A 23,327-nucleotide genomic window follows, 5' to 3' on the forward strand; every position below is an offset into this window, starting at 1 on the left:
TCGGGTAAACTTTTCCCACCATCAAGCAGATGATTTTTTTTTTTTTTTTTTTGACACCATTGTATGCAATGGTAATCTTATATTTTCTGTCATTCCATTTCAGCTTTTCTTTACTGTTAGAGTGCCTTGATCTACGTTGGCAAGCAATGAAGCAATGCAACTGTATGAATGCATCAGACTCTTTCTGGTACACTCGGTAAAAAAAGTATCGGTGCATAGAGGGTTCGATGTCTTCCGAAAATATTCACTCACGTGCTGGCTGTGTGGGAGGGGTGGTAACTTGTTATGCCTGGCTGTAGCAGGTTCAGAATGTTTATTTATATTTTAGCGAGGGGATACCTCAGATGACGTTATATAACACCTCCCAACACGTCGGACAAATATTTCAGAGACCTTCGTACCGTGATCCAAAATGTTTCGTCAGTGTTGTGCACCGATACTTTTTTTTTTTACCGAGTGTACATCTGCGGGTTCTTTACACCTGAAAGCCTGAAGAGACCAATTACAAGGAATAGTAAAAGTGCTTACAAACATTACTTCAAATGTCCTTATGGTAATCAAGATAAGGAGTGGGCATCACATATCGCATGCAAGCTCGATGTAAACCACACGAAACGGCCATCAGGTATGCCTTTCGCTGTACCAATGGTTTAGTGCGACCCAAATGATCACTGTCCTGACTGCTACCTTTGCCTCACTAACACCAAAGGGAATTCAGTGAAAACTCGGTCCAAGATCAGGTATCCTTACGTACCTTCACTAAGGCAAGCACCCCATGGCCTTGAGCTTCCAGTTCCAGATACTCCGTTAAGTACCACAAGTGAATCAGAATCTAGTGAGGAGGAGTGCTGCATGGATACCAACTTTCAAGAAGATTTAGAGAGCAAGGAGTCAAACCTCATCAGTCAGGTAGAGCTGCATGACCTTACAAAAGACCTTAACTCCCCCAAGGAGAAAAATAATTTCCTTGGATCTCGACTCAAGCAATGGAACATGTTGCTAGGTGGAGTTTGTACCACCACCTTCCATCATGGACATGAAAAGCTCTCAATGTACTTCAAGATGGATGACATGATTTGTTACTGGTGTGATGTTATATTGTTAATGCAACATCTTTGTAGTTTCGTCCTTATCAAAAAGAAAATGGCGGTTGTTCACAGATTCTGGAAAGAATGCACTGAAGGCAGTCCTTCTCCATAATAAAAATGAGCTTCCTTTTGTTCCAATTGTGCATGCCCATGGAGAAAATGAAAGTTATGAAACTGCAAGTACCCCTTTGACCGCTACTGGCTACAAAACGCATCGATGGAGCACCTATGGGGACCTGAAAGTGATCTGCATGCTTCTAGGACTTTAGCAAGGTTACGCAAAGCAGAGCAGACGCTTAGCATTACAAACAAAAGGAATGCCCAGTGTGACTGAAAGATATGACTGGAAGGTTCAACTGTCTTAAACCTCTTGTTGACCATGAGAAGGTATTCTTGCCTCCACTTCATTTGAAACTTTGATAAAGAACTTTGTGAAGGCCATGGATCAAGATGGTGCTGGCTTCCACTGCTTTCTAACGAAGTTCCAAGGCATAGTATCTGAGGCCAAAGTAAAGGCAGTTTTTTTCAATAATCCCTCGAGTTCATCATGATCAGGATTTCGTAAAGAGCTTATCTGAGCTGGGAATGGCAGCTTTGGGGAGCTTCATGGATCTTACCAAGAATTACCGAGGAAATTTTCGAGCATCGAATTATGACGAGCTTGTGGACAAAATGTTGGAGAGTTACTATGCACTCGGTGCTCGAATGTCGCTCAAGATAACTTTCTTCCATTCTCATTTGGACTTCTTTCTATTTATTCATGACAATGTCATTGATGAACGTGGCGAAAGGTTTCACCACGAAACTGTCATAATGGAGAGCCGATATCAAGGCCTATTCAATCCAGATATGATGAGAGACTATTTTGGACTTTACAGCGTGAGAGTAATTGCTCCTACAAACGCAAAATGTAGCGGAACTTCTAATGTGCAAAGGTCATGTAATAATGTTATATATATATATATATATATATATATATATATATATATATATATCGGTTTGTGCTTAGTGTATAATATAAATTAAAGACTAAGTATATTATTTTCGTAATAATATATAGACTTGCTGACACTTATTTGACGAATTTGCATGTTTCATGGAATTTTCCCTCACTTATGATGTAGTACGTCAAGGTTACGTGATAGCCAAATTTTAGGGTCAATTTAGAAACTGAGAGTAACAAATTAGAAACATGTGAGAATAAGTCAGAACCATTTTGGCCGTTGACCAGTGTATTAATCAATTATGCGTGTATAACTGTGCTCCATAAAAAAAAAAAAAAAAAAAAATAGCACTAGGGTTCCATGTGCTCATAATGCCTCGACCTTGTTCCTGTGGTTTCTGATACTGTGCCATCCCTACATCTTCATACATTTAACAAAATGCATGTTTATGCTAGTTCTGCATATTACAATTAATCGTTCTATTGTATGTTGCTTATATAGTTTTAATTTGGACATAGCTTGCATCACTAACATACCAGAGGATACTGAGGTATAACACAAATTAAATCACTGCGGAAGAGGTGTTGCGAAACCACCTCAGCCAAAGAGAATGCTTTCTATCTGTAGTCAAACATTTTAATCCAGGGAAGGGGTGGGCATTAGAAGCTTGTCCTCTGCGATCAGGCATTCCTCCCTCCAGCTCACACAGCCTTCGTTCATATATCTTTCAATTTTATCCTTCCACCTCGTCCTCTCTCCCTTTCCCCCTCTGTCCCTCCACTTGATTAACACACGCTCTCCTGTACCATTTTCATTTTCCAAACATTGCCATCACTACATCTTATTTGGTGAAGAGCAGCATCTTGACTGCTGGTTTATAACAATAGATTAACTCCAGAATATGATGCTAGTCACAAAGAAGTGCCATGGAAAAGATGCAGAACCATAGCATTGTTATACCTGCACGCGAAATCGCGAGGGTTTTGTGTTTGGTTCAGTTTATTTTTCTGTCTGTTTGTCAATTTGTTAGCAAGATTTTGGAAAAATAATTTGTGGAGTTGCACCAAAACTTGGCATAATCATTGATGACCGTCAGTGAAACAGGTAATTAAAATTTAGTCGAGAAAGGTCATGCATCATATACCAAGGGCAAGATCGACTCAGAGAGCTTTTATCCGATTTTGACCTTGCTCGATGGAAGAGTGGAAGACCAGGAAAGGGTTAAGTGATTCAGTCTTGAGAATAATCGGTCTAAGGAAACGGTCACTGGACAAGGTCAAATGTTCGGCCCATTAAAACTAATAGTGTTGACTCGATATGAACTGAAACTGGAGCAAAAGTTTAAGGTACCAGGGATGATCTGATCTTATATTCAGAACAACAGCAAAAGACCAGAGGCACAGGGCAAGGTCAGCTTAAATATTTTTGATGATGCGGACCAAGTTTGGTGGATGAGTTAAGGGTCAGGTAATGATGAAGAAAGCCCATTTTGAGACCAATCACTCAAAGGTCAAGGGCACAGGACGGGGTCAGTTGTGCGGCTTTAAATCAATTGTAAGGTGCGTGTGTTGCATTCTCTGGGATGTGTTTCCTGCGGTTATAATTAATTACTAAATAAAATGAAGCTTGGATAATGACTGGCAATGAGCAACGTGAGATAAGCTATACCTGTAAAGTAAGCTTTGCTGAGCACGTGACGAATGAGTGAAAGCCATGTTATCACAATTTCCCTCTGATATATTATTTCTTCATGATGGTAGCTAAGCAATGGAAAATATACTGGAACGAAAAACATTCTCTCACACCCACCCACCCACCCACACACACACACACACACACACACACACACACACACACAAACTTTGATTATCTGAGATTCCAAGGGGTTCCTATCCCTTTATGGGTGAGTTTTGAGTTGATAACAATATTTATTGAGTGAATGTATTACAAGCAGAAAGAATTTAAATTCTACTTCATATAGGAGTGAAGTTATATGCTTCAGAATAGCGTGGCAGTTGGGTCGGGCTGGCCCGGGTTGGGCAGCTCATTTCCAGACTGGTGAGAGTAAACATTGCTCGCTTGCTTCGCTCGCCCGCTCATATAATGGGATCTACGCCAAGTTACGGTGACAGAACTATAGTCACCCTCTGATAATTCATTCTCTCCATGCGGCCAACCCTTCTCAAGGTACTTGTGAAATTTTTTAAGTACCCTGAAATTACAGTAAATTACAGCCTGTTACAGTTTTATTACCACCTATAAAACTAATTTGCCTACCATTTATAGTTTAATTTTAGCTTAGACGTCTTCACTGCAACAACGACTTTTATGTAATAATATCGTACCTTAAACCACCCTCATTTAGGTGAGGCTGGAACCTACCTCAATGGTCTAAAACAATGTGTGGCTGTCACATTATTGTTACCTTTTTCCTTTCGGATCCACACACCGGATCAGGTTAAAATCACTGCCACCCACACTGCTAAGGTCGGGGTATATGGACAGTAAGGGAAAAACATCATTATTACGTGACGGCCACACATCTTTTACAACAGCAATGGTGAGATGGGTTCGAGCTCCACACAGATGAGGGTGATTAATACGGTGGTGGATATCAAGCTTTCTTTCCTGTGACCCACCGAGTAGAGTTGGTGGAGGATTGAGACCCCTATCTATTTTTGAATCACACACACACACACACACACACACACACACACACACACACACACACACACACACACACACACACACACACACACACACAGTTAACTTAAAGCTGTCCTTCTCCTACAGAAGACGATGGCTATTATACTCACTAAGATGTTGTGTTTCTCAGTGTTTGGTGACAACGTGTGTGACTGCTCAAATCAATTCTGGATCCGCAAACTTTGCCAACAGTTGATATGTCAAGTTCGAGTTTGCTGGGAGAGCTCTGTTTTTATTGTCCCCTTGCTGTCTAAGCTCTTCTCTGGCCAGGTTCCGAGCTTCTTCTAGACGAATGGGTCCTTCACTGCAGAGAGGTCGCTATTGTTTTCTGTTAGAGGAATTGGTTTCAAGATTATTTGGTATGATGTTGCATTTCTTCAGGGTTGTCCTTATATGACCTGTATATCTCTTCTGCTCCCCTGGGTTGCAACATGCTTCAGGGAGTTGGCCATACGGATCCTGGGGGGGAAGGCGATGCTCAGGCTTGCGGAACATGTGTCTGACCTATCTGGGCTATTTCTTAGCCAGCATGGTCTCTGTGCTGGTTGACTTTGCCCGGTGAAAAATTTGTGAGTGAGGGACTTTATCATCCCATATGACTCCTAGGATGCACTGTAAGCATTGCATGTGAAATGACTCAAGCTGTTTGATGTGACGATGGTAAGTAGTAAAGGATTTAGCACTGTATTAAAAGGTGGAGGGGCATACATCTGTATAGATTGATACCTTTGTCTCGATTCTCAAGTTGATGTTTTCAAAGACTGGATATGAGACACCCAAAAGAGGCTGAGGTGTGGTTGCTTCGTGCATGGACTTCTGCATCAATATTATGTTTATCTGTGAGAACACTTCCAAGGTAGGTAAAGTTCTCCACCTGTTTTACATTTTCGCCATTTATCTGAAATGCAAGAGGCTGAGCTATGTTGTTTCTGTGATATATCATTTCTGTTTTATTAACATTTATTCGGAGACTCATTGCATGACATATGCTGGAAATGATGTAGGATTTCTGGGGTATGTGCAAGGATATCAGTCATCTGCATATTGCAGCTCTAGGAAATGAGCTATTTCAGTCTTTGGTTGTGCTTGAAGACATTTGCGATTAAATAAGTTACTATCTAGATGGAACTGGATTTTTATTCCATCATTAGGGTTAATTTGCTGACGACTAAGAAGGGTGGCTGCAGTGAGACAGATGTTGAAAATGACAGGGGCAAGGGCAAATCCTTGCATTACACCCACATCCATACTGAAGGGTTCGGATTTGCTCCCACCTACGGACGCATGAGCTTTCATATTGTCATGGAGACTCTTTGGGATGGCAAGAAATTTGTTTAGAGCTCCAAATTTTCAAAGAGCATTCCATAAAATTCTCTATTGACAGTGTCAAATGTTTTTGCAAGATTGTTGAATGCAATATACAAGTCACGGTGCTGCTCGTGGCATTTCTCTTTTTTCTGTCGGGCAACAAAGGTCATATCACAGGTACTTCGTTCCTTCAGAAACCAACATTGTGCTTCAAGAAGTGTTGACTCAGTCAAATGCTTTATCAATCTAGATATCATTATCTTGGCTTGACCGCCTTGGAGAGAGCTCCAACATACTTCACCTCTTCCTCACAACTAATCCTTCTGCTTACTCTGTTAATCTTTTCTCTCCGTTGGGCTCCTCCGATCACAACCTTATTACCTTAACCTGTCCTATCACTCCGGTACGGCCTGTGGACCCTCCAAGGAAACGTCGTCTGTGGCATTTTGGAGCCGCGGACTGGGAGGCCCTCAGGCAGTACTTCTTTGATTATCCCTGGAATGATTATTGCTTCCATGGCCGTGAGCCATCTGAGTGTGCCTTGCGCATTACGGAGGTTATTCTCTCGGGCATGGAAGCATACATTCCTTTCTCATATCCTTTGACTAATGCAAGAAAGCCTTGGTTCAATCACGCTTGTTCTAATGCTGTCCGTAACAAGGAGAGGGCCTACAAAAGGTACTGGAGCCAACCCACCCCTGAATCACATCATCTTTACGTTTCTGCCCGGAATCGTGCTAAGTCTGTTCTTCGCTCTACTAAAAATAATTTCATCCATACTAAATGCTCTCAACTCTCCGACTCGAATTCTTCCCGCTCCTTCTGGCATCTTGCCAAAAATCTTTCTAACAACTTTACCTCATCATCCTTCCCTCCTCTTTTCAACCCTGATGGTTCTGTAGCTATTTCTTCTACTGATAAAGCAGATTTCTTCGCACAGACTTTCTCCTCCAATTCTACCTTAGACGATTCCGGTGCTGTTCCTCCATCACTTCCCCCCTCTGACTTCCTCATGGCTGACATTAAAATTTCTTCAGTTGATGTATTTTCTGCCATCACTGGCCTCAGTACTAACAAGGCATATGGGCCTGATGGGGTCCCTCCTGTTGTTCTCAAGAACTGTGCTTCTGTGCTTACACCCTGCCTAGGCAAACTCTTTCGCCTTTGTCTGTCAACTTGTACCTTTCCTTCTTGCTGGAAGTTTGCTCTCATTCAGCCAGTCCCAAAGAAGGATGACCACTCCCAACCCTCCAACAATCGTCCAATTGCTTTAACGTCCTGTATTTCAAAAGTTTTCGAGTCAATTCTTAATAGAAAAATTTTAAGGCATCTTTCCTATCACAACCTTCTTTCCGATCGCCAGTATGGGTTCCGTCAGGGACGCTCCACTGGCGATCTTCTCACCTACCTTTCAGACTCCTGGTCATCCTCCTTTCGGGACTTTGGCGAAAGCTTTGCCATTGCACTTGACATCTCAAAGGCTTTCGATCGAGTCTGGCATAAATCTTTAATTTCCAAACTGCCCTCCTACGGTTTCTATCCTTCTGTCTGTGCCTTCATCGCTAGCTTCCTTTCTGGTCGTTCTATAGCCGCTGTTGTAGACGGCCATCGTTCTTCTCCTAGATCTATCAACAGTGGTGTTCCTCTGGGCTCTGTCCTATCACCAACTCTCTTCCTTTTATTCATCAATGATCTTCTAAGCTGTACATCTAACCCTATCCACTCATACGCTGATGACTCCACCCTTCACCTTTCCATTCGGTTCCCGCAACGCCCATCTCAACAGTTACTTCAACAAGCAAGGGATGAGGCTGTGGCACACCTAATGTCTGATTTGGCTCGTATCTCTGACTGGGGTAAAAATAATATGGTTGTCTTTAATGCATCTAAGACTCAGTTCTTACACCTATCAACCCGACAAAGTCTTCCACAGGTATACCCACTAATGTTTAATAATATTCAGCTTAATCCTGCATCATTCTTGAACATGCTTGGGGTTTCATTTACTCGGGACTTATCTTGGAAAGATCATATTACATCTCTTGTAAAATCTGCTTCCAAGAGATTGGGTGTGCTAAGCTGACTCCGCTCTTTCTTTACCCACTCAATAGGGTGGAGTCAAAGGCTTTTCGTCTCATTAACTCTCCTCCTCTTACTGACTCCCTTCAACCTATGTCTCTTCGCCGCACTGTTGCATCTTTATCTCTTTTCTATCGCTACTTTAATGGTCACTGCTCCTCTGAACTGTCTGCTTGCATTCCTCCACCTCTACGACGGGCGCGTAGCACCCACTGGCAGCAAACTCTCATCCTTTCTCTGTCCAACTCTCTAATGCAAGAGTTAACCGTTACTCCCAGTCTTTCATTTATGCAACAGGTCAGCTCTGGAACTGTCTCCCTCTGTCTGTATTTCCTGATGCCTATGATCTCCAGTCTTTCAAACGCAGTGTGTCCAGGCATCTCAAAATGATCGGATCTTGAATTTGGCTCTCTATTGTATTTTGTTTTTCTCTTGGAGGGAACTGTTACTGCGGGCTCATGGCCTTTGGTTCCTTCTTCCTCGCATAAAAAAAAAAAAAAAAACTTTACTAGCATTCACAATTGTCACAATTTGAGTGGTACTTCACTAGCATTCACGAGCAGTACTTCACTAGCATTCACAATATTCACAATATGAGAGGTCCCCTTTCTTCTTGTAGATGGTTATAATATCAAAGGTAAGCCGTCCAGATGGAATTAGTTCTTGGTTCTAGAGAGTCAGTATGAAATTATGGAGGCTCTGGTGAAGCACCTGGCCACCTTCTTTGATCAGTTCAGATGGTATGCCATTAGGGCCAGGGCTTTTGTTATTTTGTGTAGATCGGATGGCCTGAACAGTTTCTACAAGTGTAGGGGAGTATTCAAGATCTGCCGCTTGAGGGGTATTTGGGGTATTATCAAGGATAATATGGCCCACCGGGTTTCCTCGATTCAGTAAGGCGCTGAAGTGTTGCGCCAATCTTTCTAGGATTGTTTACTTGTGTTTCAGGAGCTCTTCTTCGGCTGATCGAGCAGGGTTTATGTTGTGTTTCGTTGGCTCATAGATGGTTTTAATGGACTTACAGAACTCATGATGGTGGTTAATATCAGCCAGTCTTTGCGGCTCTTTAGGTGCTCAGTCCACCATTTGTTTTCCATGTCATGCAGTTTTCTCTGGGTTTCACTTCTGAGATTCTGGAATCCAGTTTTTAGGGTTAAAGAGCTAGGATGAGCCAACCAGTTGTTTTGTGTCTATTCTTCATTGCAAGAAGGTCATATATACCCTCAGCATTTTCATCAAACCATTCTTTATGGCAGCGAATGGAGAAGCCAAGGGTTTCTTCTGCAGTGCTTTGGAGCAATGTCTTAATGTTCAGCCACTCTGTGTCTGGGTTTGTTGCATTGTTGTTTGGATCAAGTGGTGGGCATTGAGACAACTTCTCTGTAATAGAGCTGCGGAAGGTGTTACACGTTGCCACATCCTTTAAGCTACTGCAGTTTAGTTTCTTGATGGATGATCTGCAGTGCATTTGTGGCCGTATGACTAACTGCAGTCTGTGGAGCACTCAGCACCTTTCATAGCTAGGGTTATAGGAACTTCTCTTCGATCTCACTGCCTTACAATGACATAATTAATTAGGTGCCAATATCTAGATCGTCGGTGCATCCATGTGGCCTTGTGTTTATTTTTGGGTTGAAAGATGGTGTTGGTGATGACCAGGCTGTGTTCAGAGCATAACGAAAGCAATCTTAGGCCATTGCTATTCATGTTACCAACACCATGGCTTCCTGTAATACCTGGCCAGAGGTGATTATCTTTTCCTACTCTGGCATTAAAATCTCCCAGCAGGTTCAGTTTGTCATTTTGTAGTATTGAAAGAATGGTGGCAGCCAAAGAGTTATAGAAGAAATCTTTGATGATGTCCTCAGAATCAAGCGTTGGTAAATAGGCACTGATGAGTGCTGCATATTGGCCTTTAGAGAGTGGTATGTGACAGGACATCAGCCTCTTTGATATAATCACAGGTGATTCTTGAATATTTTGCAGAAGGTTGCTTCGGACTGCAAAGCCAATACCGTGGTTTCTTCTTACATTGTCCGGGTATCCCCTCCGCAAATAGGTACAGTATAGGCCTACCCTTCTGCTTCTAGAAGGTTGCCCTCTCCTGTGAGGCGAGTCACTGACAAGGCAGCAGTGTCAGTTATATATCTTTTCACTTCATAGAAAATAAGGACAGTTCTATGGCATGGTCTTATATCGTGGTCAGGATCAAGCAAGGTTCGTATATTCCAGGTACCGAAGTCAGAGGGATTCTTTCGTTTTTTCGACCTCATTGTGGGATACCCTGACAACCGCGGTTATCTGCCCAGGTGGTGCGAAGCAAATGTTTAGGTTACCTTTTCTAAACACTTCCCTGACAGGGGTGAGCAGTTGGCCATCCATTTCCGGCTGCTTAGTAGCTCTGGATGCTGCCGAAGGCATGACCTGCTCCTATGCCATTATGCCAGCGACCACTGGGCCAATGCCACCTATGTGCAGTACTCGAGGTAGCAACTTGCAGCCACATCCATCACCCGTCACCGTCACACTCTCCTGTCGCCGTAGGTCTTTTCTTTTGATGAAAGATGAGATGAGAGGTGAGTACAGCAGTGGGCTTGTGCAATGAATGGATTTTGTGTGATGGTGAGGGTGTGCAGTCCTTACCACCACGCTTCTTGGCCCTTCCCAGCCTGTGATGGTGGCATGAAGATTCACGAGACCATCTATTGAGCAGGGTTGTAGGAGTCTGCCGGAAACTCTGTCTGTCTAGCCCCGCCTTCCGTGGAACTCCACTCGTGGATTTTTCGTTCAGGGTTTACTCCCGTAGCCTTGACACTACCTAGGGAAATCCGCAAGGCAATGGACCTGAGAACACTTAGCCTGACCCCTCAATGATGGCCCCTCCAGCATGGGTAACCCGGTCCTCCTGCGAAGTCCAGGAGGGGTTCTTCCCCCTCCCCCGGAATAGCCCACCATGTTTACAGAGGCACTCAAGCCCCCCACAACAAGGTTGTTCCAGTGGAGGAAACACACACACACACACACGCAGAGAGAGAGAGAGAGAGAGAGAGAGAGGGAGAGAGAGAGAGAGAGGCTTACCAACATGAAAGACAATAGGGCAGGTAAATCTGTCAATTAAGGAAGCTCCCTAACACCTCCTCCTTAGCGATTCATTTCTGGATATGGCTGGTTAACATCCTTTTTCATGTTATTAATGAAGAGTAAGGATATACTGAAAGGATTTATGCAATGCAGGATAAGGCGTAATGTATAATAAGCCAAATAAATCGCATAGGAAATGGTGTTAGGGTGCTTCCTCAACCGGTCCTAGAGTACAACAACCCTGAAAGTATTATTTATGCAGAGAATGGAAATTTTGGAAGGATTTATGAAACACAGGACAGTAAAGTGTCATAAGCAAAATAAATCGCTTAGGAAAAGGCGCTAGGGAGCTTCTTTACTGGCTAGATACAATAACCCTTACAGTAGCCTTATGTAATGTCTCGCTTTGACCTCTTTTCTTTTTGTCTCTTACTGTAACCTCTTGTAATGTCTCGCTTCGTCCTCGTCTCTCTTTGTCTCTTACTGTAACCTCATGGAACGTCTCGCTTCGTCCTCGGCTCCGCGTCATTATATATCACCGTACATTACTCCGTCGGGGCCACGATGTGAAATTTTGTACCGTATTTCGTAACTCCGCACCGTATTTCACCTCACGACTGGTAACTGTATTCGTCCAGCGCTCATTTAATTCCGACGTTCATTTTCGTTGCTGAAAATTTTTAATCTACAATTTTTGTTTGTTTTGTCTACGCTATTAACCGACCACAATACGGACCTTGGTGGCATTGGAGGCTTCGTGATATTTATTTTTCATGTTACACCGTTGTATTTTATTTTTATATATTTATCGTTTTAATATGGACACAGCTTGCATCAATAACATACGAATGTATAACATACGATTTAATACTTCAGTGTAATATGCGGAAGAAATCGCCCCACATACAGAGAGAGAGAGAGAGAGAGAGAGAGAGAGAGAGAGCAAATGTACAACCTATCTTAGTTAATATGAATATACTAAAATTGTAATGACGATATACGTAATTCCAATCAAGCAGATAAAACACAGTGAAAACATTAGGTCTATTCTGTCTCTACGACCTACGGAAATTTCTCTCGCTACCCAGAGTAATTTGAGAACCAGAGCTTTTTGATATAATGTTTTACAACCTGGTTTTTATAGATAATACTGCACAGAGTCTTTTATATTTTAGTGTTGTTATTGGAAGCCACTTCGGTGCTTATTATGGCTACCTTTAGATGATTTTATTCAGAGGAAGAAAAGCCCTGCCGTCTGATTGGTAAAGGAAAAAAGGATAATGGAAAGGATGGTTTGCGTTTCCTGTGGCTATAAGTATTTGATGAAGGTTATGGAGTTTGGATAATGACTGCACCGACCGTGATTGCATGTGCTTGTGCCTTAGGGTTACCTACTGTGTTAGGGTAAATTACTCAGCTGGATTAGTACTATTGTTCTCTGGACCAACAGTTATAGGTACTGAGGCGTAGTAAATTTTTTATAACCCCTTCCTTTGATTTTTTTTATTGGTTTGTGATTCACGATACAAATACCTAGACGAGGCTGTATGAAATTCGATGAACCCTAGTTATGAGATAGAGATGAATCTCCTCCGTTACTAGTCACATCACCCCTCCAGTTTGATAACACTTGGCCGTCAGTGAGATGAAAGGGGTTAGGGAGATACGTAATGCAAGCATTCCCTCAGCCAAACCTTAGACTTGGGCCTCCATAGTCCACGGACCATGCATCGTAAGAACACGAGTATCTATAGGTGTCTAGAATACAAACTGGAGAAGAGGGGTATTACATAAACAATAAACCTTAACCAGCTGTCGAACATGAGTCCTTTTGTCCACTAACCTTGTGACATAATATTGCCGTAGGTGTCCAGGAGGTAGTTTGAGAGGGTGTAGGACTCGCAGGAGTTGACGTAGGGGTATAGGAGTCTCCTTTCACCACTCATTCTAGCAAGACACCACATCAAGAATCCTACCACCACCAGAACTACCAACATTAGACTCCATACCTGACAGGGAGGAACAGATATAGTGTAAATTACCCTCAGAGTTTTAACACTTTACATCCAAAAGTTTATTATATAATTCATTCAATCGTAGCTTACACAACCACCATCATAATCACTACCACTGTGAAACATACCACAACTGCCACAACTACCACCATCTTACCTTGCCAGAGAAAGGGAAGAGATAAGCTGTTAGGTCGACTGACACGATGGACTCAGGAATCAAGATGTCCCAGGGTTCATAGTCGAATGGTACGGTGAAGTCGATCGCCTTTTCCCTCGCCTCTGTGATCGACGTAGGACCAAGAGCCATCTCCACTTCCTGGGGAGAGAGGGGAATGGTCCTAAGCTCGAATCCTGCGCCGGTCAGACTACTGGATAAAGTCTGTTACACCCAACTCCTCCCTTGTCTCTGTTCATCAGCCTATCTGTCTACCAGTTTATATATTAGTTAAAACCCGAGATCTTGTTAAACCAATTACCTTCGCCAAGGAGGTTATGTTTTACCCCGAATTGGTTTGTCTGTCTGTCTCTCTGTTGGCAGGATTACTCAAAAATTTATGAAGAAATTATTAAGTTTTGGGCCGGATCCGGATCCGGAGAATCTCGCACAATATCTCTGAAAGTTCTCAATGAGTTTCAATGACATTTCGTGGAAAGGTGGGCAATGGACCAAGAAAGAATTTATAAAATTTTGGGGTGGATTCGGATCTGGATCCTATATCCGAGGATCTGAATCCGAACCCTTTTTAATGACAATGGCATTGGCGGAGGTATGCGCTCTCTGAGCGATTTCTAGCTTAGAATATTATCATGTCTGGAACTCTTGTTTCATTAGATTCAAACCACAGACATTTATAGATGTCAAAACCCAGTGAAATACAGGGTTGTTCTCCAACTGCGCCCTCGTATCCTGTGTGTTACAGGGGCGGCTCAGTCTGCTGGTATGGGGTGTGCACGAAAATTCTAACGTAAAGAAGCAGACGCTATAATCACAAAACAGTTTACTTGTATGAGAAGTTGACAGTGATGGAGGTTAGACGCTGTTAATGATGTCAGAGCCGTCCCTGCAATACACTAGGACTGAGATACGTAATATATGGACCATTCTGTATATAGATTTAAAAATGTCACCATAGGGAAGAGGATGCAAGTAAACAGTGTGCACTGTGTCGAAGGAGTTACTGATTGAAGAAGTTACTGATTTATTGAGGGTGACAATGAGCTATTTAGGGTGACGTACACCTACCTTCCTATGCACCTCCCCCACCATGCCATTCCAAGACCCATCGTCCAGAATCGAACCCCACTGGTCGTCATCAGGCAGCTTGAGGCGGTACCTGAACAATGCAAAGGTTCAGTGATCGTCAGTGGTTCGTTTACACTCGTCTCAAACTGCATCAGGACCTAGGAGTAACTTCAACAACTTACTTAATAACTGTTTCTGAAAATTGCTGGGAAAATAATATTAGGTACTTTAAAACACAAATAATTATTTCTCAGCTTAAGCTTGACTGTGTACTTGTGGCTGAGTTACATGCCTGAGAGTTCAGTCTTTCTGGCTACTTACCAAGCTCGTAAGTAACATCACTCTTAAAGCAGTGCCTCTCAGGGTCCGTGATAACCAGCAATCTACCATTGAAATATGAAGGTGGTATTATTACAGGGTGTGTGGCTCACATTCACCTGCCATGCAGTTGATTAGTTCTCACTCTATCATGCATTTCTTTTTTTCTTGCTTCCTAGACCCTACCTCACCTGGATGTAAAAAAGAGTCTGGATGATGACGATGATGATTACCAAAGAAAGTAAAAAACAAACTTAGAGTAGAAAAGTGGCACAATTACATAATGGAATGACAGAGGGATAAAGCAATGATTACAGGTAAATGAAAGTACTCCAGCGCTATTGACAGAGAGATAAAGCAATAATTAATACGAGTACAGGTAAATGGAAGCATTCCAGTGCTATTGCTGACAACAGTGGAAGAGTTACATGAAACTGACATGCAGAGTTACATAATACAATTCTTTCATTGTGATGATGTTTCTGCCGTTATTTTTATCCTTTTCTGGTTGTTGTGTGCATTGCTGGAAAGACCTTTTGTAGTGAAGAAGCCACAATAGCTAACAGTGGTAGACAACTGGGTCTGGTTAGTGAGGACCTGGGATTGAAGCCAAACACCATACACCTTTAGTAATGATGAGGGTAAAAACAACATCTAACAACCGCTTCACTGCAACAGGCATTTCCGAAGCTGAATAAATCCTTCTTCAGAAAACAAGGATATAAGTTGACATTCTCTGCCGATGTGTGTTATCAGAGGGAGTAGTGCTGGAGAGGGATGCCAACAGAACGACTCGACTGCCGGGTTATAAACATCTCTCTCAATTACTCGTACTTCCTCATTCACCGAAAAGATGATGGTTGGCTGCTGAAGGGAAACTTAAGTCTGCAGTCCACCGGGCTCACGTTTCTGGTGAGCCTGGGACCACAACAATAACAAGAATATGGAGGAATGGAAAAGACAGACAAAGCTCACACAATTAAAGCGAAATGGTGATAATACATGAGTTCGTCTGAGTACACGGAAGAGATATACAGAGAAAGAGTTGTACAGTTACATTAAAAGAAACTGCATAAACAGAGAGGAGATGTGAAAAGTCAATTGCAAATATAAATGTAGAGCTATTCCCTTCAGCCAGAGAACTTGTATCGTTATTATTATTACTTACTTAGGCGGCCTTTCCACTGTGTCAAAAAGGCTGTGTCATGGTAACTTCAGTTCCACAAAGAAAGTGATCTGCCTAAAGGCCACCTTCAGGTGGTCTTTGCTCGATGTCAGAAGGCCAGAAATGAGTCCTAACTCGGAAACTGGTGGCCCGATTGGACTGGAAATTGTTTTATTCTTCAAGCTAGAGCATTTTAGTCGTACCTTGCACTAAGAAATATTATGCTCCAGTGTGTCGGTTTTGCTGTGTTGCGGTAACAAATGGGCAAACCAACAAACATGCAGAAATCGGATAATAACAATAATAATAATAATAATAATTATTATTATTATTATTATTATTATAAGTACTACTTCTACTACTACTGTTATTTCTACTCTCCCATTATTGTTCTTGTTGTTGTTGTTGTTATTATTATCATTATTATTAGTATTATTAGTATTATTAGTATTATCAACTTAGCAATTTAACCCCGCAATCCGCAGGCGATTTCATTCAATTTAACAATGTTAATTTCTACTTCATTACCCCCTTATTATTACCAGTACTACTTGTACTGGTACTACTACTACTACTACTGCTACTACTACAACTACTGGTACTACTACTACTACCAATATTATTATTATTATTATTATTATTATCATATTCATCATCATAGCAATTCAACCCCGCTATCCACAGTCGATTACATCCAATTTAGGAGAGACTTTTCGACCTGGAAGTGTTAATTTCTACTTCATTAACCCCTTCATTACTAAAACACAGGTAATTACAATAGCTGAATGTAATATCGGCGGTTAAATATCTGGAGTAAATACCTGAGTTAAACATAGTCATCATTTACCTATTTATTGCTGGAGTCTTCTCGTTTGGTGACGGAAAAAAATAATGAAAAATAATATAGTAATGGCATATTTACTTGATGCTGAAGCTTCAGGGCCCTTTAGTTAACGTCCTTGGTGTGATGTGGTGTGGTGTGGTGTGGGAGGATGATTAGGTGTGGTGTGGTGTGGGAAGGTGATTGGGTGTGGTGTGGTGAGATATGGGAGGATGATTAGGTGTGGTGTGGTGTGGTGAGATATGGGAGGATGATTAGGTGTGGTGTGGTGTGGGAAGGTGATTGGGTGTGGTGTGGTGAGATGTGGGAGGATGATTAGGTGTGGTGTGGGAGGATGATTAGGTGTGGTGTGGTGTGATATGGGAGGGTGACTGGGTGTGGTGTGGTGTGGTATGGGTGGATGATTGGATGTGGCGTGGTGTGAAGTAGTGTGGGAAGGTGATTGGGTGTGGTGTGGTGTGATCTGGTGTGGTGTGGGAGGGTGACTGGGTGTGGTGTGGTGTGATGCGGTATGGGAGGGTGATTGGGTGTGGTGGGGTGTGGTGGGGTATGTGAAGGTGTTTGGGTATGGTGGGCTGTGGTGATGAGGTGTGATGTGGTATGGGAGGGTGATTGAGTGTGGTGTGGTGTGGTGTGGTATGGGAGGGTGACTGGGTGTGGTGTGGTGTGGTATGGGAGGGTGACTGGGTGTGGTGTGGTGCGGTTTGGTGTTGGAGGGTGACTGGGTGGCTGTGGTGTGATTTGGTGTGGTGTTGAAGGGTGACTGGGTGTGTTGTGGTGTGATTTGGTGTGGTGTGGGAGGGTGACTGGGTGCTTGGTGCAGTGTTCTGCGGTGAGGCTTTGCTTCGTTACTCTAGTTAAAATCTTTGTAAGTGAAGTGCCTTGTGTTCGAAAATCATTGGTGGGAGAGAGATGGACAGGGCCGCTCCTAGATATTATCCGCGACCTAAAAATGAAGTTTCGATCTAAAGGTGTTAAGGAGAGAAGTGGAAGAGTTACAGAAATTCACATGCCGGATTACATTACTTTAAAACCTTTTCAGACCGGCGACGTTTTTTAACTTTGACTCTTGCTCCCTCCAGGTGACTATTTGCAATTTAGGGAAGACATCTTGTTCTTGTTGCTGGTGGTGGCGGTGGTGGTGGTGGTGGTGCTGTGGTCCTAGAGACATATTTTGAAACGTAAACCTTGTGGCACGCAGTCTTACGTTGGCTTCTCCTGCTGTCCATCCTCCTCCTTTCGAGAAACAAGGAGGGAGATGAAGGATTTGTATAACCAGACAATCCATCCGTCTCGTTATATAGGTTCCACTACATGAAGGCGTCCCTCTTTAACAGCAAAGATTCAGGAAGGTTTTATCTGGCCTCTTCAGTTCGACATGTTTCTTACTACGCTGAATAAAACCGTCTGATGATAGCAAGAACAAAATAAAAATGAGGTCCTTGGATTGAAGGGGTTGTTGCTGTTGTGGCCCCAGGTTTACTTGGAAAGGAAACCCGGTGGACTGCTGGCTTAGTTACGCTTCTTCTGCAATCCATTCTTTTCCTTTAGAGGGGCAGGGAGTGAGTTGAAGGACAATAACCAAGCAGTGGAGGCGCCCAGTTATATTAGTGACACTCTCCTATGATTAACAGTAGTAGTAGTAGTAATAGTGTTAGTAGTAGTAGTAGTTGTAGTAGTAGTAGTACCGGTAGTTGTAGTAGTAGTAGTAGTAGTAGAAGTAGTAGTAGTAGTTGTAGTAGTAGTAGTAGTAGTAGTAACAGTAGCTGCAGCCCCAATCTAATCTGAGGTGATGCCAGTGTACTACAGGCTGGCTATCCTTTCTTGAAGTCCACCATCCTCCTTTTTGAGGATAGGGAAGGAACTGAGGGACGTTTATATAACCAGTCAGCGGAGCCACCCAGCCATATCAGAGCAACTACATCAAGGCGCCACACTTCAGTACCTCTCCGTGGGCTAATACAGGCGAACCAAAGCAGCATTGCATTATTAAAGAAAATGAGTGGATTAGTTTCACAGAGCTACCACGCAGAGTCACATAAGAGTTCATCAGAGTACAGATAAATGATACAGAGAGTGTTGTAGTTACGTAACTAGAGTGACATCAGTACAAGAGAACTGGAAATTCTGTAATGTATAAATGCAGACAGTATGTTCACTCAAACCTTTTTTTGTTAGTACTGCCTTCTCCAGAAGATTTTTTTACCTTGGGATATATTTTTACTTTGCTTAATAGTAATAAAGAAAAAAATAAATACATCTGGTGGTGTTGTGGGTTAAGGCGCTCCAGCAGGATTGGGTCTGTAAGGGTTTATATTCGAGGAGTGGTTATGGGTTTGCTGCTCAAATAATGCCACTCAGGGACAAGCGAGGATGGTCATACTCTTAACTGTCGAAACTAAGTGCATTAACCCTGGGTCTTCTGCTCCTCATAGGGCAAAAAAAAAAAAAAAATGTGGATGATACATAAACACATTTTGAACTGGAGCTGTTACATAAAATCTATGATAACCTTTTGCCATCAAGGGCGGTGCTGGAGAGGGATGGCTTCATGCGGTAACACTGATATAACCAGGGGACTTTGTTGCCCAGTTACACATACATCCCTCAGCTCCCTCCCTATCCCCTGGGATGAGGATGGTGGACTGTGCGATAAGGACAAACTCAGCCTGTAGATCACCGGGTTCACGTCCTGGTGAACCTGTGACAACAACAACAACAACAACAGCTACCAAGGATTCTCCTGTGCCTAGTAAAGTTGTCCAGCAGGTGAAAGAATAATATACCAAACACGTCGTCAGTCCGAAGAGGCTAATAGGGACAGGAGTGGAAATTACAAAGCGTTCACGTACAGAATTACACAGGAGTAAATCGATACAGGACCTTCAGAGGCAATACGGTATGATGCGATACACCACTGTTGTACTAAGTCTTTTTTCTTAAGTTGAGTAAAATCACCTGGCAGAAGCAAGATTTTATTGCTTCACTCCATTTGCGTTTAATTTTCATTTCGACTTTACAACCCCAGGCGATTTTATTCAGCTAAGGCACGACATTTCAACCAATGGGAGTCAAAAATCCCCTCCATGAGCCCTTTCATTACAGTAGGTCAGTCTGTTTTTTTTTTTTTTCATTTGTTTTAGTTTTATTAGAATTTATATAATTAATTACTGATTGAACCTAAGTAGTTCACTCGTCACGGATTTATTATGCATCTTGGTGGCTTTCTCGTAAGGTTCAGTTGCCACACACTCTTATTCTCTATTAACAATTGCCATGCAGGCTCGTTGCCTTTGGTTCCTTCTTCCTCACATAAAAAAAAAAAAATACACGGGATCTATAGCTTGCCAGAGCTTAGGACCTCACTTTGTCTAAATCTGACCCTGACCCAAAGACTTAAAAATTTCCCTTGAAAGCAGCAAGAATATTACCAAATGCGTCACCAGATTGAAGGGGATAAATGAAGCAGGCGTGATCTGAGTGAAGGGGGTTAATGAGACAATGGTGTTGACACAGTGCAACGACTGTGCCAGAAACTTTACCTTGACCCTCCACCGTCACCTTTAATTGATGTGCACCAAACTGAATCATTTCTTCCCGTACCCACACACAATGAATCAGCCACGTTTATAGGTCAAGGATTCATGAGATATTAATGTCCATCCCTCCATACACACATAAATGGTCAAACAGAGACTGGGTAAATGCGGATATGGAGACAGGGCACAATAACTCTGACTCAGAACCTGTATAACCCAACTTAGTATAAATTGGGTAAATACACACATCCATACACGCCGCAAATTATGGAGATCCGTAGACCAAACTGAAACAGGGAATAAACCAACTCTACCCGTGCCACAATCAGGATCAATCCCGACACCACAAACACCTACAGGATACATAGTGCGAGATAAAGACGCCTTGAGGTGGTGGCAGTGATATAACTAGGTGGCTCTACTGATTACTTATACAAACGTCCCTCAGCTGCTTCTCTATTCCCCGAAGTGAGATTAGTGGATTCCAGAAGATATGCAGCTTAAGCCTTCGCTCTACTGAGTGGAAATTTCAGAGGAGTCTAGCAGAAAACGAAGAAGAAGAAGAAGACTAAGAAGAGAATAATGATAATAATAATAATAATAATAATAATAATAATAATAATAATAAGAAGAAGAAGAAGAAGAAGAAGAAGAAGAAGAAGAAAAAGAAGACGAGTAGGATGAGGAAGAATAAGAATAAGAAGACGAAGAAGGAGAAGAAGAAGAAGATGATGATGATGATGATGAAGATGATGATGATGATGACGATGATGATGATGATGATGATCATGATCATGATAAGAAGAAGAAGAAGAAGAAGGAGAGGAACAACTACAACAACAACAACTAGCAAGCACTCAGAGCGCATACCTCCGCCAATGCAATTACCATTAAAAAGGATCTGGATCCGGATCCGTGGATATTGTGTGGAATACATAGGATTCGGATCCGCCCCGAAATTTAATAATTTTTTTCTTGACCCATGGCCCACTCGTCCACAAAATTTCATTGATATTCATTGACAACTTTTGGACATATTGTGAGGACAAACAAACATAGGCAAATACATAACCTCCTCCAACTTCGTTGGCGAAGGAAACAAATACTACTACTACTACTACTACTACTATCATGATACCCACGTAAAGTTGAAGGTTGCGGCGAAGCTGTCGAGGACTCGCATGAGGATTCCAGTGGCCTCCACGATTTTACGACCATCCTTGACCAGGCTTATGTAGGGCGGCCGCTGTGAGGAGAGAGAGAGAGAGAGAGAGAGAGAGAGAGAGAGAGAGGTAATAAATACATACCAACTTAACGTTTAATTCATGAGATATTTTTTTAACTGAAAAGGTTTGATAATAGACTTCATAAACTCATTCTCCACAAAATGTCTCCCCCATGAATAAAATCGTGCACAGACAGCAAGACTGTGATGAAAACTGTATCACTGGAGCGAAGTGCCTTAAGCCAGATAAATACTGTCCACTATTGAATATCAATGTATTTAACTCTTGTTGTTCTGTGCCGTATTTTATTTGATATTTTTGCTGACTTCAGACGATTTCATTCAGCTTGAGAGGTTTTTCTAACAGGAGGGGTTTGATACAGTCTTACTTAATTCATTGAGCACAAGAGACTTCTCTCTAGTTCCAAAAAATCGTCAGGTGATACCAAGAATAAACATAAACAATACGTCACCGAATTGAAGGGGTAACAAAGAATAGCTTTTACAACGTACGGAAACGTGTGCAGTCGTACAGTAAGAGCCAAGAGACCAAAGAAGCTTAAGCTGACATGGGGGAACTTTGTCCACTTCTGGAAATATGTACTGAAAAGACAACAGTGTCGGCCCTTCTTACACCCTCTTCAGGAAATTCTTCCGTCTACACAAACTATGGCACAGGAAATTCGAGACCTGAAGTAATTCATATTCATCATTTAGTCATAGTTTGTGTGCGTGCTTATTTTTGACTAAAACCCGAGGTAAGTTATGTTCATATTTAATTAGTTTTTTTCTCCATTTTACCTGGTGGAGCCGCTCACCATCCACTCACTTAATATAGTGCTGATCTCGGGTGACTGCCTATTCCTCTCTTCCTTCCTTCTTTCCTGCCTTCCTCTTCTTTCTTTCCTTCTTTATTTTCTCTTCCTTCTGTCTACGGGCGACTAAACTGAATAACAAGCCAAGTGGTTTCCTGTACGCCAGGAAACCATTTACAAAGCTTGGTGGTAACCATATAACCAAATTATGGCGTCCGGTGGTTTAGTGGGTAATTAAGGCGCTCCAACCAGACTGAGCCTGTGTAGGTTTATATCCAAGAGGTTGTTGAGATTATTACTCACGTAATACCAATGAGAGATGAGTGAGGCTAGTCACTCTCATCTTAAATGTTAGGACCAACTTGCGTAGCCCCGGGGTTCCTCGGCTCCTCATGGGGCAACATAGGATTAGATGATGATGATGATGGTGTTACTTTTGGACAAGTCACGAAGTAACTTATATTCCTAGTTCAGTTTCGTCTACGTGTTAGGTTATGTAGCAATAGCTTCAGTCGAGGACACCAGGTCACCCAATACTCTACTGCTCCTCTTATTTCTCTGCCACCAACATCCCGAAGAGGAGACAGGCTTGGTGCATTTCTCTATCTATCTATCTATCTATAGCCCGACGCCCTAATCCCGCGAAGGGTGGCCGCAGACAAAACGCCTCCAAGTCGCTCTGTCACCCACCATTTGACTACCCTCCCCCCAACTCACCCCCCCTCCCTCATATACCCTTCAACTCCATCCCTCCACCTCATCCTCGGTCTACTCCTCCCTCTCCCTCCCTCCACCTCACCTACATACACCCTCTTAGTCAGTCTTTCATTCTCCATTCTCTTCACATGTCCAAACCACCTCAGTGTATTTCTCCTAATCTTCTCAACCATATCCACATCCACCCTACAGCGTTCCTTCACTTCTTCATTCGTCAACCTGGTCTTCCACGTCACTCCACAT

General features: G+C 42.5%; 1 protein-coding gene across 1 annotated transcript in view; it reads right to left on the reverse strand.

Annotated features, from left to right (window-relative positions):
- LOC145396232 (glutamate receptor ionotropic, delta-1-like) overlaps positions 1-23,327 on the reverse strand; it is a 38,539-nt gene that overhangs the window by 8,738 nt on the left and 6,474 nt on the right. Inside the window, exons 2-5 of the mRNA XM_080269665.1 lie at positions 21,470-21,573; positions 14,465-14,555; positions 13,379-13,537; positions 13,050-13,215 (exon numbers count right to left, since the gene is read on the reverse strand). Of these exons, the coding sequence (XP_080125791.1) occupies positions 13,050-13,215; positions 13,379-13,537; positions 14,465-14,555; positions 21,470-21,573 (520 nt within the window). The remainder of the gene's footprint in view (positions 1-13,049; positions 13,216-13,378; positions 13,538-14,464; positions 14,556-21,469; positions 21,574-23,327) is intronic.

This window comes from Coenobita brevimanus, chromosome 35 (assembly GCF_032717465.1).
Source record: "Coenobita brevimanus isolate Jiangsu-jjx chromosome 35, ASM3271746v2, whole genome shotgun sequence".
Lineage (NCBI taxonomy): Eukaryota > Metazoa > Arthropoda > Malacostraca > Decapoda > Coenobitidae > Coenobita > Coenobita brevimanus.